This window comes from Salminus brasiliensis, chromosome 8 (genome assembly GCF_030463535.1).
Source record: "Salminus brasiliensis chromosome 8, fSalBra1.hap2, whole genome shotgun sequence".
Classification (NCBI taxonomy): Eukaryota; Metazoa; Chordata; class Actinopteri; order Characiformes; family Bryconidae; genus Salminus; species Salminus brasiliensis.
Genome location: NC_132885.1, coordinates 37773891 through 37788792, shown reverse-complemented (window position 1 = coordinate 37788792; position 14902 = coordinate 37773891). Strand labels below are relative to the sequence as shown.

The following is a 14902-nucleotide window of genomic DNA, read 5'->3' as shown; positions in this document are numbered from 1 at the left end:
CAGATATCACAAGATGCCTTCGGAGGTCTTGTGAAGTCCATGCCTCGCTCATGAGCCAAGGCTCATTCTTGCTGTGGGGAGGAAAAGCTAACTTGTCTGATCCCACAGAAGAGCTACTGTACCACACTTGCCTTGTGGTATGTCTTGTACATCTTGTGGAGTTCCTGCCCTGACTGGTCTGAGCTGTTTAGGTGGCAGGAGGGGGACCTACACAGTATTAGAGGGTTTTAATGTTATGGCTGATCAGTGTATTTTGTCAGTCATTCACTGCACTGGTTGCCAAACAAAAACGTCCTGCATGATTATGTGCACGTATAGGCTGCTGTAAACACTTAGGCTATGTTCACAAAGCAGAGCAGATAAAGTGCCCCAAATCCGATGTGTTTTTAGGCAGTTGATGGCCCTCCTGTGGCCGCATTTTTCCTTTAACGCTGCGGCAGCACCCTCCTGTGGCCGCATTCAGACATTTCTTTAGGAATTTCTTCAAGCACAGAGTGTTTGGGAGGTGTTCCCTTTAATTTAGTTCAAATAAAATAACTTCAATACCACATACCAAATTGGAATTTCCCTTTTTCTCCCAGTTTGGTACTGCCAATGAACCCACCCATTCGTAGCTCCCCCTATCACTAGCAATGCTTCCGACACCAGGAGGTAGGCAGCCGTCACGCTCTGAGGAAAGCACCGGGTCCAATACACCAGTTAACTGATGCCTGTGCAGGCCAACATTGCTTAAGAGTGATAAGGGATGAGAGCGCCATATACCCACCATCTACCCACCCAGAGAAAAAGCACGGCTAACTGTGCTTGTTCTGACTCCGGCCGCTGATGGCAAAGTGGCATGGATTCCAACTCGGTATTTAAACTTGCAACCCCTGGGCAGCACATTAGACCGCTGAGCCACTCAGAGCCCTGGAATTGGGCAACTTTGACCTGCTGTGTGAACAGAGCCTTGGATCACAAGGCTTGCTTATCCAACTCATAAACAATCAAGAGCAGAGATGAAGAAAGAAGCTCTGCACAGCAGCTGCTTTCATCTCCGCTGTAATGACGCAGCTGATTAGCCGATTCTTCGTCTGACGGTCATGTACAGTTCTGTGCAAAAACAGAAACAGAAAATGACACAGAATCCTTCCTCAATGAGTAAATCTAATATCAGATGTTTGAGTGTTTAGAGTGTGCACCTTTACCTTTATTACAGCTTCTACAGCTTTCGGTGTTTCTGCAGAAATCTACAGCCATATTCTTCCACATCTCCAAAGTTTCAGAAGTTTGGAGCGTATTTTTGCTTCTCACCATCCCAGTCACCCAAAACACATTCAACAATGTTGAGAGACTGGTCAGTTAGCTGTTCTGGGTCACAGCTTCAGCTGGTTGATGTTCTTCATTTGGTGTCTTGATTCTTGACCAGCTCGACATCCTTTCAGAGCTGAGTTGTCTTCTCACAGTGGAAGGATGGACAGAAACACCTGGGAAGCGTTTCCCTCCCCACATATGTTTGTTTGACTTTCTCCTTCCATAAAAGTGGATTATCTTCTATGAGATCTGAACAGAAACATCATGACTAACTCAGGCCCCCGAGTGGTCCAGCGGAAAAAATAAATTGAGGCTTAAATGTTGGAGGGGGCGTGTGTTGGTTTGCCTTTACTGGTGTCTAGGGCATCACGTGCAATGGGGGGTGGGTGGGGGTAGTGTGTACGCGGTCCAAAAATTATTTTAAAAACACTCCAAAAATGAGTGTAAAATCAAGACAAAAAAACTCAAAATTCAGTGCCGGCTCAGACAGCGGAGGTGAACCCCAGCTACATGACTGTAAGAGGCCAAATGAGCCCGGGGTAGAGTGGTATGAGTCCCATGGGGTTTTCTCTGGGTCCTCTGGTATCTTTCCAAATCTCAAACCCAAAACATGCCTGTAGGTGGACTTGTCATACTAAGCTGCCCCTATGTTTTGAGTGTAGGTAAATGGGTACATGGACGGGGAAGTGCCTGGGAGGCATTTAAAAATGTAAATAATAAACTGAGATCATATTTCAGTGAGTAAATATATGGTTTAGGTGACATCTGATGTGTATTGGGGTCAGTTTGTATGGCAATAAGGTTTTATTTTGGAGCTCAGCGAGGCAGTGTTTACTGAAACGTCCTGTCTGATCTGGTACTCATGTGGATCCATGGGCTAGTCAGCTCCGCCAGCACATTTCTCAAGGCCGTGAGATACAGATCAACTACAGTAACACAAAAGCAAGTTGGGTTTATAGTCAGAAACGTTAAAAAACAAAAACAAAGACTGTTCAGGCTTTACAGTACAGTCAATACTGTATTCATATTTCTATACATGCACAGGAGGAACAATAACTTGGGTTAGCAAAGACCACCAGACCAGCCCAGGCTAAACAGTTGCTGTGTTTTTAGGGTTGGAGTGCCTCAATGGGAGGGTGTGGTGAGTTTGCATAGAGGTCCTTGTGGGGACCTTAGCTACTCCATGTAAGGGGAAAAGCTATTTTTATAAGTGAAAGAGGACAAGGAGTAGCTTAGTTTTTTAGAGTGAAATAAAGCACAGCTGTGTTTCATAAGCGTAGCATAGAATGGAGTGGAAATACCCCACAAAGACAGAAATACAAAATGGGAGTGTGTGTGTGTGTGTGTGTGTTTGGTAAAGGGGGAGGCTCCGTTGCTGATGCCGGGACACACTGCGCTTTAGCAGCGCATCTCTCCGACTGCATGGCGCCTTCCCTCAGACTCTGAAGCTGCTCCCAAAGCTTCAGAAACAGCCCAAACTCACAGAACCATGACGGAAACCTCGGCCTCCTCCCCTGTCCCCGACCCCACCGTGGTGGACCCCTCCGCGGCGGTGAGGAACGGCCGCTGCGCCGCTGCCCTGGAGCCCAACGCGGGCAAGAGAGGCAGCGATGTCTGCGCTATGGAGCAAGACCAGGAGATGAAAATCACAGATAGCGTGGAAGGACAAGGTAAGAACGAGGGGATAAATATATTATATATATATATTTCAGTATTTATCTTGATTTACCTTCAAAAAAGTCGCCATAAAGTCGGAAATATGAACTGTAGCTAAATAATACGAGCTCAGCTCAAGTTTCCCTTAGAACCGGCGCAGTGGTCAGTGAGTCGATTCTTTTCACTAAACAGAGAGCTACACCTGAATCGAAGTTTTTTATGGCTGATAAAATAAGAAAGCATAAATTCGTCTGGTAAAATCCAATAATACCGAGTAATACCTGAAAAATAGTAAAAGATTATTATTATTTTCGCAAAAAAAATCGGAGTATTTGGTTCATTAAAACCGGCAGTTCAGAAGAATCGGTTCCTCCAGCTGAATCGAACTTCCCCGCGCACACAGCTCTGAGAGCAGAAACTAAAATAACATTAATTTATAAAATCTCAGGTACATTTTCTCCACTTGCCGAAATTCAAGCAGACCACTCAGTTTCCTACCACTGTCCATATAACTTAACGTCAAATCAAGCACCAGCATGTCTCAGAGGCTAGCGCTGACGTTAAGTCGTCGAACGACGCTCAAGCTACACTGTGTGGCCAAATGTTTGCGGACACCCCTTCCAACGAATGCGTTCAGCTGCTTTAAGCTGCCCCCACTGCTGACACAGATGTGCAAATATGCACACAGACACACCTGTGTTCCTGTGGAGAAGTATTGCCAATAGAATAGGACTATCTGGAGCAGGTGGACATGAACCTATATGGACCTATTGGCACCATGAATAATGCCAGGTGGGGTCTAGAGGGGTATAAAGCCCCCCAGCATTGAGCTGTGGAGCAGTGGAAGAACTGTGTTCTCTGGATTGTGAGCGATGGTGCGCCGTCCAATAGTTTTGGGATGAGTTGGAGAGCTGGGGGGTGAAGTGGGGGAGGTGATAATCCAAAATTCTGACCTCACTAATGCTCTTGCAATCAAATCCTCACAGCAGTGCTCCTCCAAAATCTAGCAGAAAGCCTTCTTCACCAGCTGAAATGAGGGTCTGCCTGCCTATAGATCACCTGAGTGGCACAATTGTCTAATTGCCCGAGTATTAGGCCCAAAGAGTATGACTAGGACTTCCACTCTTTTGGGTAGGTAGGACAGTCCACCCCTGACTCCCCTGACCCCCCCATCGCTTATATGTAACGTTTATCATCTCCTGTTTGGGCGCATGGAGCGAGAAACTGATAAAAACAAGACAGGCCTGGGAGTCGTGAGGTTGAATCCCGAGCCATATTGCTTTGCCATCGGCAGCCGGAGTCTGAGAGAGCACAGTTGGCCGAGCTGTCTTCGGGTGGGGAGATGGCAGGTGGATTGAGTTCCAGTAATGTATATACATTTGGGTATTGGCATCAGCACAATAACACCCCCCCCACACACACACACACCCTAATACTGGCCATCTACTAACTGGCCATTTGTTTGACCTGGCTAATGTGCCGGAGTGCCTTGGATAACATACCAATTTGGGATTTTTCGGCAAGTCTTCTCCATAGCTGATCTTAATGGCACTCGCCCCTCATTAATGCGTGGGTCAGTCTGCGACAGGCTTGTAATTGAGAGGAAGATGAGGACGCTGCACAGCAGGAGTTTAGCCAACAATACTGCAGCACATCTACATAAACGACTGCGGGGTACTAAAATCTCTCCATGGCCAGGAAATATTCCTGTGCATAGCTCGTCAAGGATGAGGACCAATCTATTGTAGAACTGCCTACGGGATGCTGTTTGCTGACCAACTGGCACGTCTAGCTTTAGAGTCAGGGCATGTCAGGAGGATCAATATCATCTTCCGGAGATATAGATATACAGTCGTGGTGAAAGATATTGGCACCCCAGCACATCCAGAAATGGACTGATGGATTTTTGGCACGTTTTCAGTCTTGTGATGCTTCGTTAATTTGTAGTTGTGGCAACAGTAACAACAGCTGGCAATACAGAAATTCACACCAGAAGTTCAACCAGTTTAAACTGAGAAACGTTGACTCACTGTTCTACACTGAACATGGAGAGGAGAAAGATAAGCATTCAATTAAAACTGTGGAAAGGTAAGGACTGACTCAAGGTCACAAGTCCATCTCCAGAGATGTAGGTGTTCCAGTTGTCCAAGACAACTTTTGCACAATTGATAGAAGATTGGAAACAACCGGGGGGTTGTTAAACTGGTGGCTAAAGAACCTCAATCAAGCAAACGAATTCAAGATACAAGAAACAACAGTATCAGCTCACACTATTTGTCACCATCTGAAGGAAATGGGACATTATGGTGGGAGAACCAAGAGGACACCACTGTTGATACAGAGACATAAAAAAGGCTGAATGTACCTGGGAAAGCCACAGTGCTTTTGGGAGAATGTCCTGTGGACGGAAGAGACCAAAACAGAGAATATCGATTTTGGTAAAGCAGATTATTGTAGTATTTACAGAAAATGAATTTAAGCCTTCAAAGAAAGGAAAGTCCCTATGGTCAAACATGGTGGAGGTTCGAAGATGTTTGGGGTTGTTTTGCTTCTTCTAGCACTGGTTATCTCGACTGTGTGCATGCGTTTATGGAATCTGAAGATTACCAAAGAATTCTGAAGTGCAATGTAGGGCCCAGTGCTTGGACATCATGAGTCTTCCAGCAGGACCAACCCAAAGCATGCTTCAAAAAGTACCCAAGAATTATTTAAGACAAAGTGCTGAAGTGGCCAGCAATGAGCCCAGGTCTAAATCCTATAGAACCCCTGTGGAGAGATCTCAAAACAGCCGTTTGGAGACGGCGCCCTTCAAATCTGAGAGACCTGAAGCAAAAGAAGGCTGGTCCAGAATTCCAGTAAAGAGGTATAAGAAACTCATTCATGGTAACAGGAAGCGACTGATTTCGATTATTGCTTCCAAAGTTAAATATTCAAATAATAAGTTGAGGGTGTCAATAATTTGAGTGATAGATAGATAGATAGATAGATAGATAGATAGATAGATAGACCTATAGATAGATCTATAGATAGATAGATAGATAGATAGACAGCCATATTGATAGATAGATAGATAGATAGATAGATAGAAAAACCTATAGATAGATAGATAGATAGATAGACATCCATATTGATAGATAGATAGATAGACATATATATATATATATATATATATATATATAGATAGATAGATAGATAGACATCCATATTGATAGATAGATAGATAAATAGATACACACATACACACACACACACACACATATATATATATATATATATAGATTTGTAGATAGAAAGACTTATAAATAGATAGGCAGGTCTATAGATAGACAGATAGACAGCCATATTGATGGATGGATGGATAGACAGATAGATAGATAGATTCCATCCATGGTTACAGGAAGTGACTTCGATTATTGCTTCCAAAGTTAAATATTCAAATAATAAGTTGATAAGTTGCCATTTCTGGAGTTCTGTCTGATAACCGATTAGATGCACTAATGACTTCACCAAAAAAGTTGTTGTATATTGGTTGTAATTTTAACCTGATACACCCGTCTTAAAGATGCAGCTTCACCTTACAGCAAATGACATCACATGCTTCTGCAGATGGTACCTTTGGATTTGCAGACCAGGACACCTGGTCTGGAGGGGGCATTTCTCCAACTCTTGCTAACACTGGTAGACATCTAGTCCCCAAACCCCCCCCCATTACCATGTGACTGCTACACCCTCGCAGATCACTTTATACATACACCAGTGGAGGAGAAACGTAAAGCTGTTTAAGTACAGTGTGGCTCCTTGTTCCTCCACTGAGCTGTGGAGCAGTGTTTCTGCATGCCACCTGAAATCACAACACACAATCAATTTGTGTCATTTAATAATTTATACGGGTTTTTAATTTGCTGCTAGTGGCCCCAGACTATGTGGTGGTGGGAGCAGGCTAACTCCAAAGACTTGGGAAATGAGTTTTCTCCTTTTCAACAGATTTAATTAGTTTAAAGGACTGATTTAGTCGGAGTCAGCAGTAGGTAAAAATGCAAACAAGAACGCAAGCTGATAGACTAATATTATTCACATTACAGCCCATGGAAAAGAAACTTATGACAAAGATACATAGACAGACAGATAGATTACCAGATAGATAGCCAGACATCCAGATAAATAGATCTATAGATAGATATAGACTAATAAATAGATAGACCTATAGATAGATAGACCTATAGATAGGTAGACAGCCATAATTATATATATAGATAGACAGCCATATTGATATATATATAGATAGAAAGACCTATAGCTAGATAGACCTATAGATAGATATAGACTTATAAATAGATAGATAGAAAGACCTATAGATAGGTAGACAGCCATAATGATATATAGATACATAGATAGCCATCTATATCTATCTATAGGTCTTTCTATATATCTATCTGTCTATCTATAGGTCTTTCTATATATATATATATATATATATATATATATATATATATATATATATATATATATAGAAAGACCTATAGATAGACAGATAGATATATAGAAAGACCTATAGATAGATAGATAGGCCTATAGATAGATAGACCTATAGATAGAAAGACCTATAGCTAGATAGACCTATAGATAGAAAGACCTATAGGTAGGTAGACAGCCATAATGATATATAGATACATAGATAGACAGCCATATATATATATATATATATATATATATATATATATATATATAAAGACCTATAGATAGACAGATAGACAGACAGCCAGATTGATTGATTGATAGATATACCTATAGATAGAAAGACCTATAGATAGATAGATCTATAGATAGATAGATCTGTAGATAGATAGATAGACCTATAGATAGATAGATAGAAAGACCTATAGATAGATAGAAAGACCTATACATAGATAAACATTAGCATGCTTAATGTCAATCTTCCTCATTTAATCTACCATGATTTCATGAGTTGAAATAAGATGTTGGCTTACAAAGTATGCAGAGATACAGATGGAATTACAAAGAACTACAAAGTGCTCCTATATGGTCAGTGGGGCTGGTATAATGGGCCAGGTTCATTCCAAACCAGGGGTGGTCATAATATGGTCAGATATATGAGATAGTGTACAGAACGGGGAACAGGGTTTCACTGTTGTTCTCCTCCATGCTGAACCCTATCAGGCCTGGGAAAATCTGGATGGAGTCATGTGGATGTGTTCAACTTCCACTTGGACTAACAAGGAGAACTGGGGGAGGGGGCCAGTGACCAAAATGGTCAGATAGTAGGTCCAGACTTGTGTTTTTAAATTGTGCACAGTGCGTAGCTGAGGACAGGTTGCACCTTCATTTAGTTTGCTAGCCTGGAATCCTGGCTTTCTTAGGTACCTCCAAAAGCACATGCGGTTATGGACTATTTGGCTTGTGCGATAAAGCATTAATTAAAGAGCTGGATCATGTGACTTGGGGGTTACGGGGAGGGGGCATTTCTCCAACTCTTGCTAACACTGGTAGACTTCTAGTCCCCAACCCCCCCCCCCCCCTAATTACCATGTGACTGCTACACCCTCGCAGATCACTTTATACGTACGCCACTGGAGGAGAAACGTAAAGCTGTTTAAGTACAGTGTGGCTCCTTGTACAAAGATGAGGCTATGCAGGATTAGCACTGACAATGGACAGTGGGTAGTCTACTGGTTCCTAATGGACTGGTTGCATTGTTCAGCAACTTGCTGGAGTCACATCCCCCAATTAAAAGCCCCGATGCTGAGAAACACTGAGCTGGCTGTTTTGCAGTTTAAGGCATCATTGGGAGCTGCACGTTGCCTGACAAAAGTGCCATTCGCTATCCTGGCATTGCTTTACGGCATGCTGTGAAATGCCACAGACTGCCATCAATGGCCATAACCTCGGGCTTTGCATATCTAGAAAGCCTCTGCATGTGCTGGACTGAATTGGAACATACTTAACACAAGGGACGTTCTGGAACAGGCCTGGGTGGTTACTTTTTCTGTAAGGTGTTCTGTAAGTATGTCTTGGTACACTTTATATCGATGGGCTCCAGTAGCTCATCTGCAAATACTTAAATGAACTGGTGTAGCTCAGTTGATTGTGCAGAGCGTTAAGGTTGTGGTTAAAGGGCCCGTATCCTACCTTTCTCTTGTATTTTGATTTTATGGGTTTATCTACCAGAAAGATAGACCTATAGATAGATAGAACAACATATAGATAGATAGATAGATAGATAGACCTATAGATAGATGGAATGACCTATAAATAGATAGATAGACAGATAGATAGAAAGACCTATAGATAGAAAGAACTATAGATAGATAGAATGACCTAGAGATAGAAAGACCTATAGAGAGAAAGATCTATAGATAGATAGATAGATAGATAGAAATACCTATAGATTTATAGATAGATAGTAAGACTTACAGATAGATAGACAGATAGACCTTTATATGGAAAGACCTATAGATAGATAGATAAAAGACTTACAGATAGATAGACAGAGAGACAGATAGATAGAAAGACCTATATATGGAAAGACCTATAGATAGATAGATAAAAGACCTATAGATAGATAGACCTATAGATAGATAGATACAAGACCTATAGATAGATAGATACAAGACCTATAGATAGATAGATAGATCGATAGATAGATGGATAGATAGATAGACCTATAGACCGATAGATAGATGGATAGCTCTATAGATAGATGGATAGCTCTATAGATAGATAGATAGATAGATAGATGGATAGCTCTATAGATAGATAGATAGATAGATAGATAGATAGATAGGCCTATAGATAGATAGAAAGACCTACAGATAGCTAGATAGGCCTATAGATAGATAGATAGACCAGATAGAACAGTCAGAACCTCATTGCTTCAAAAGTACATAGGCTGTAGTTTTTCTGCTACTGTGTCTTTAAGACATGGGACTTTTAGTCACATGCAAATTTTTTTTCAGATCATAGGATTTGTTTTTCTTTAAAAGTGTAAAATAAGTGAACACATTTTTCTTATTTTTGTTTGAGGTCATTTTAACATTTAATATATTAGAAACTGTAAATACACAAACTAAATTCTGTCTAATTAAAAAGAATTTTGCATTAAAATGTGTTTTAATTTTAAAATTCTAATAGCAGTCTAGACTGAAACACCCTATATAACTTCAGTGTTAATGGGCGGGGCTAAACTGCTATAGGCAGAGTAAGTGTCTGCATATAAATAGAAACAATGCTTTTACGACAGATTGGAACTGTGTTTACATGTGATTTATTTTTATTTTATTTACAGTTTTGCATTAGATGGTTGGGTGTGTTTATAGATGTAGTTCGGTTCTCTTGGTCCGGATCAAGCAAGAAAACGATACATTGTTACGTTTTAGTCCTGCGTTGCTTTGTGTTCACACTGACGGATCTGCAATCAAACCGAAATGAGGCGAAAAAAGGTGACGTACAATGCTCTTATGACAGCAGGCTGTAGAAGTTTTCCCAAGACAGGTGGTCCGCGGGTCCTGCAGGATCCAATCAATAACTATGAAAAAAAATTGGGGGTCCAGAGTGGTCCAGCAGACTAAGGAGCTGTCACTATGATCAGAGAATCGCTGGTTCGAATCCTGGTCACGCTGCTAGCCGAGTCCCAGAGGGAGCCCAATTGGCCTTGCTCTCTCCTGAGTGGATAGATGGCGCTCACTCCCCACATCGCTTCGCTGCTGTGCTGGCCGTCACTGGCGTCTGCAGGCTTGTGCGCTGGAGCCTGGTATGCGGTGCTTCACCTTCAGGCACGTTGGTTGCTCGGTGAGGTTGCATCGGCGGCTTTTTGAAAAATGTGTGACTGCGCACACGACCACCTGCTCAATATGCTGTCGGTCCTCGAGGCATGTACTCCACAAGACCTCCGGAAGCGTCCTGTGATATCGCAATGTATTGAGTCGTAACCCCTGTGCCGTGATACATATTGTATCGCCAAGTTAATGCCAATACACAACCCTATTAGTTACACTGGTTGGACAAAAGTATTGAGACACCTGCTTACAGGTTACTCTCGAATTCAAAGCTATCAAAAATGGGTTTATTCTGATTTTATTGACGTAACTGTCACTACTGTCCAGTTACTGTCCTAGACCAAGAGCGTTGGTGAGGTCAGGATGTTGGAGTATTGGATGCAGCGCCATCCATCATTCCAGAGAACACAGATCTTCCACTGCTCCACAGCTCAATGCTGGGGGGTTTATACTCATCTAGGCCACACCTGGTATTAGGCAACAATAGGTTCATGTTCATCTGCATTCATCTGAGAGTCCTATTCTATTGGCTGTACTTCTCCGCAGGGTCTAAACAAGCTGTGTGTGTGTGTGCATTGGCATACACATGACATGCACCACTGTTACAAGGTAATAAAACGGTTAAATGCCAGTTAAAGACAATGTAAGAATGTGCATAGCTTCTACAGTGCAGCATCCAAATAAAGCTACACCAAGTGCTTCTTTTCTTCTTTTACCCTCTCTCTCCCCTAAACGAGTATTAGAACCGTCGCTCAGCTAATAAGTCACATCCCCTGTGACTTCCAGCACCTGGCTCGCAAGCAGAACTAATTTCCCTTTTATTACAGGCAAAACAACAAATTAGCGAACCCTACATCTTGTAGGAGACCGTTCAATTCAGCTAAATTAACCGACCCATTTTGTTCCTGGCAACGCGTCGCACTTTCTCTCCCTCCGGCTGTTCAGCTCGCAGAACACTTAGCGAGAGCTCAGCCTGACTTGCTTCCATGCGGTCACGGATCAGCAGATTTCTAATAAGCCCTCGTCGCTGGCTCCTGTTGAGAAGACGGGACGGGCGCAAATCAATTGTTTTTTCAAAGCTGTGTTTTTATTGTTCTTCTGACAGGTCTGTTGGAGAGCAGCATGCGTCTCAAACCCCATGAAGCTCAGAGCTACAGGAAGAAGGCCCTGTGGGTGTCGTGGGTCTCCATTGTGGTGACCCTCATTCTGGCGGTGGCAGCGTTCAGTAAGTTTGCACTCCGGTACTTTCCTTGTGGGAATCAAGATTCAGACGGGTGCTGAGGTACCAGATCTCTTATTGAAGTCGTAATGTTTTGGAAAGGTCCCTGTTAAAGCAACGTTATGCAATATTTTTTACCTAAAAATAACAGCTTCAAAACCATGTTGATGCTGCGTTGACCTATTATGTGGAAAGTAGCACAGTTTCCGTTGCTACTCTGGGCTCGGCACGCTGCTAACTGCACTATGTAAGTTTGTGGAAGCGGGCAGGAAAACGCTCACAAGAACTGCAAAACGAATTTTTGTGTAAAATACCATAATAATACTCTACTGCCTCAGTCCACATGCTTGTTTCACTTCAGATGCCACTTCTGTATTTCTCAGCTTGTTAAATGCACGTGCAAAGTGTGTCTTTTAGTGGTGTATCAAAGCTCAAATTCCACTTCCAGAATGTAGGGGGAGCCCAGGAGCAAGAAATGGCAATTTTGCATAGTGCTTCTTTAAGTAAACAGTCTGGGTTTTCTTTATCGTTCTGCTTACAGGACAAAATGGGTTGTTTTGCTGCCTAACTATACACAGCCTTGGAGCAGCAGCACTGTCTGGGGTCGTAGGTCCTTCATACAAGGCTTTGTAAAACTCACCCTTGGTCCTATATGACCATATGTGAAACGTGGAATGCTCATGTCAGGGATGACCATCAAATCTACCTCCTTCTCATCTAACATACATTCCAGAATCAAGGGTATCCATAAAGAGTGTGTCCTGCCTTTGCTGCAGTAACAGCCTCTGTTCTTCTGGGAAGGCTCTACACTAGATGCTAGAACCTGATGCTCTTGTGGCTGTAAGCAAACCAAGTTCTCGTAGTCACAAAAGCATTAGCGAGGTCAGATGCTGATGTTGGATGATTAGTTCAGGCACTCCAGCACTTCCCAAAGGTATGAGATGGAGCTCCAACGATCCAGTGCTGGGACAGTGTGCATAATGACCTTAGGCTCCTCCTGTGGCTGCTCCAGAGTGTCCCATTCTGTTACCATTGCTTTCCTATGGAGATTATACAAGCTGTAAAGGTGCAGATTAAAGTACATACATTTATCTAATTGGAAGAGGTGTCTGGATACTTTTGGACACATCACTTACTTAAGGAACTTAAGGAACTTAGTGGGGCTATTCTTTAGTAATAGAGGTTTGTAATGACACTTTTGGCCAGCTGGCGGTCCATAGGCTGTTTAAGGGGTTAAACGATTGTGTGTTGCATGACCCAACTGAGCTTCAGCTTTAGCCAACAATCAGATGACCCAACATTCTCTTGAAGATTTATGTAGAAACACACAGTTCACGCTCAAAGGTCTACAAATGTATGACCGAAGCTTCAACAAGTTTCTTCAGTCAATAAATCCTTGACCCAGACGCTCCTTCAGGCCTGAGTGAGTCCTCTGATCAAGCAATTGAATTTCAATGCCTCCTCTGCAAGTCGTCCTCTTCGGATGTCTTTGCTTTAGAGTAAAGGAACCTTGGGGTTTGATGAATGAATGGGCATTCAGAGCTGGGTCATACTAGCTGTGAGCCACTAACTGATATTATTGAATATCACAAGTAATTATAATAATAAAACTGATGATATCTCTTTCCATCACAATTTCTTTTTGTCTCACCTTTATTTAACCATTCCCTGTACAGTCCTTCTAATCTATGTTTACTGCTACACTGTACTAAAAGAGGTTGTCCATAAGAATGGTGCCAACGTGAGGTCTCAGTCATATCCTGTTGTTTTGTCATATGATTCAGTGTAGCTAATATTAATAACAATATTATATACATTCTTCAATGTTAACTGCTTGAACTCATGACTGTAGAAAACATGGATAACGCAACCATCAGTCTGAGAACTTAGAGAATTACCACTTGAGAATGTCTATTGGGATAGACAGGCACTAGAGGGCGCTTTCGAGTGGCTCCGAAATGAATAAAAGTAAAAGTGCCATTCACCCCCATTCATTGGGGACTCACTCGCTTGTGAGTTTTGCAATTATTTTTTGATACCACAGGGAAACAGGAAGTGGCCAGGCTCTCCATAAACAGGCGCTGGCAACATCTCTCAAAAGTGAAACAGCTATAGGTATAGTGCCTCTGCTGGCTGGTTGCAGTATGACATGTAGCTCCGCCCATCCCTATATGTTTCACTGACAAAACGGTCCATTTTCCATCTAATATTTCTCCTCTGAATTGTCTTGCCATCTCCAGTCTCTAATTCCAGAAGTTAGTTATCCCTGTGGCAATATTGGCCCATTTTTAAATTTCTATATTGTAAGGTATACTGTAAAAAAGGCGGGGTTACATTTAGGAATAAAGTGATTGACAGCCTTGGCTGGAAGAGACCGGTTGTCTGCATGACCGACCTAAATGGCGCCCTTTCTGTTCACTGCATGGGGGAACACAGCTAGCTAGCTAATCCCGTTAACTGTGTCACTGCTTTATGCTGTTACAAGTGAACAGCTAGACTTCTACAACCACCTTCAACTACTGAGTAAACGCTGGACATTAGAGATGACATAATACCACTTCTCTTTTACTGAAGACTTGACCTACACTATTTGTCTAAATGTTTGTGGACATTCCTTTCCAATGAATTGAGTTTATCTACTGGCACCATGCCAGCAGCGCTTCAAAATCAAGTAGAAAGCCTTCCTCCCTGGACAGTAGTCACAAGGACTCTTTTTAATACACTCGATTTCCGAAGATACAATATATGTGCAGGTGTCCGAATACTTTTGTCCTATATTGTGCCACAGTGGCAAAGGCATCAATATTCATACCTCATGACTCATATTCTTGGTTCTGCAAGACACAGGTATTTCACAGTGGAATCTGAAGTGCCTAATCAAACACAGCTTCAGCTCTCTTGGTTGCTGCTAAGATAGCACGGAGCTCTGCCTTTGAAACGC

At 42.4% G+C, this 14902-nt stretch overlaps 1 protein-coding gene across 1 annotated transcript in view; it reads left to right on the top strand.

The window, feature by feature from the left end:
• Positions 1–2686: 2686 nt before the first annotated feature.
• tmem163a (transmembrane protein 163a) overlaps positions 2687–14902 on the top strand; it is a 79038-nt gene continuing 66822 nt past the window's right edge. The window contains exons 1-2 of the mRNA XM_072686516.1: positions 2687–2963; positions 11848–11967. Of these exons, the coding sequence (XP_072542617.1) occupies positions 2783–2963; positions 11848–11967 (301 nt within the window). The 5' untranslated portion in view covers positions 2687–2782. The remainder of the gene's footprint in view (positions 2964–11847; positions 11968–14902) is intronic.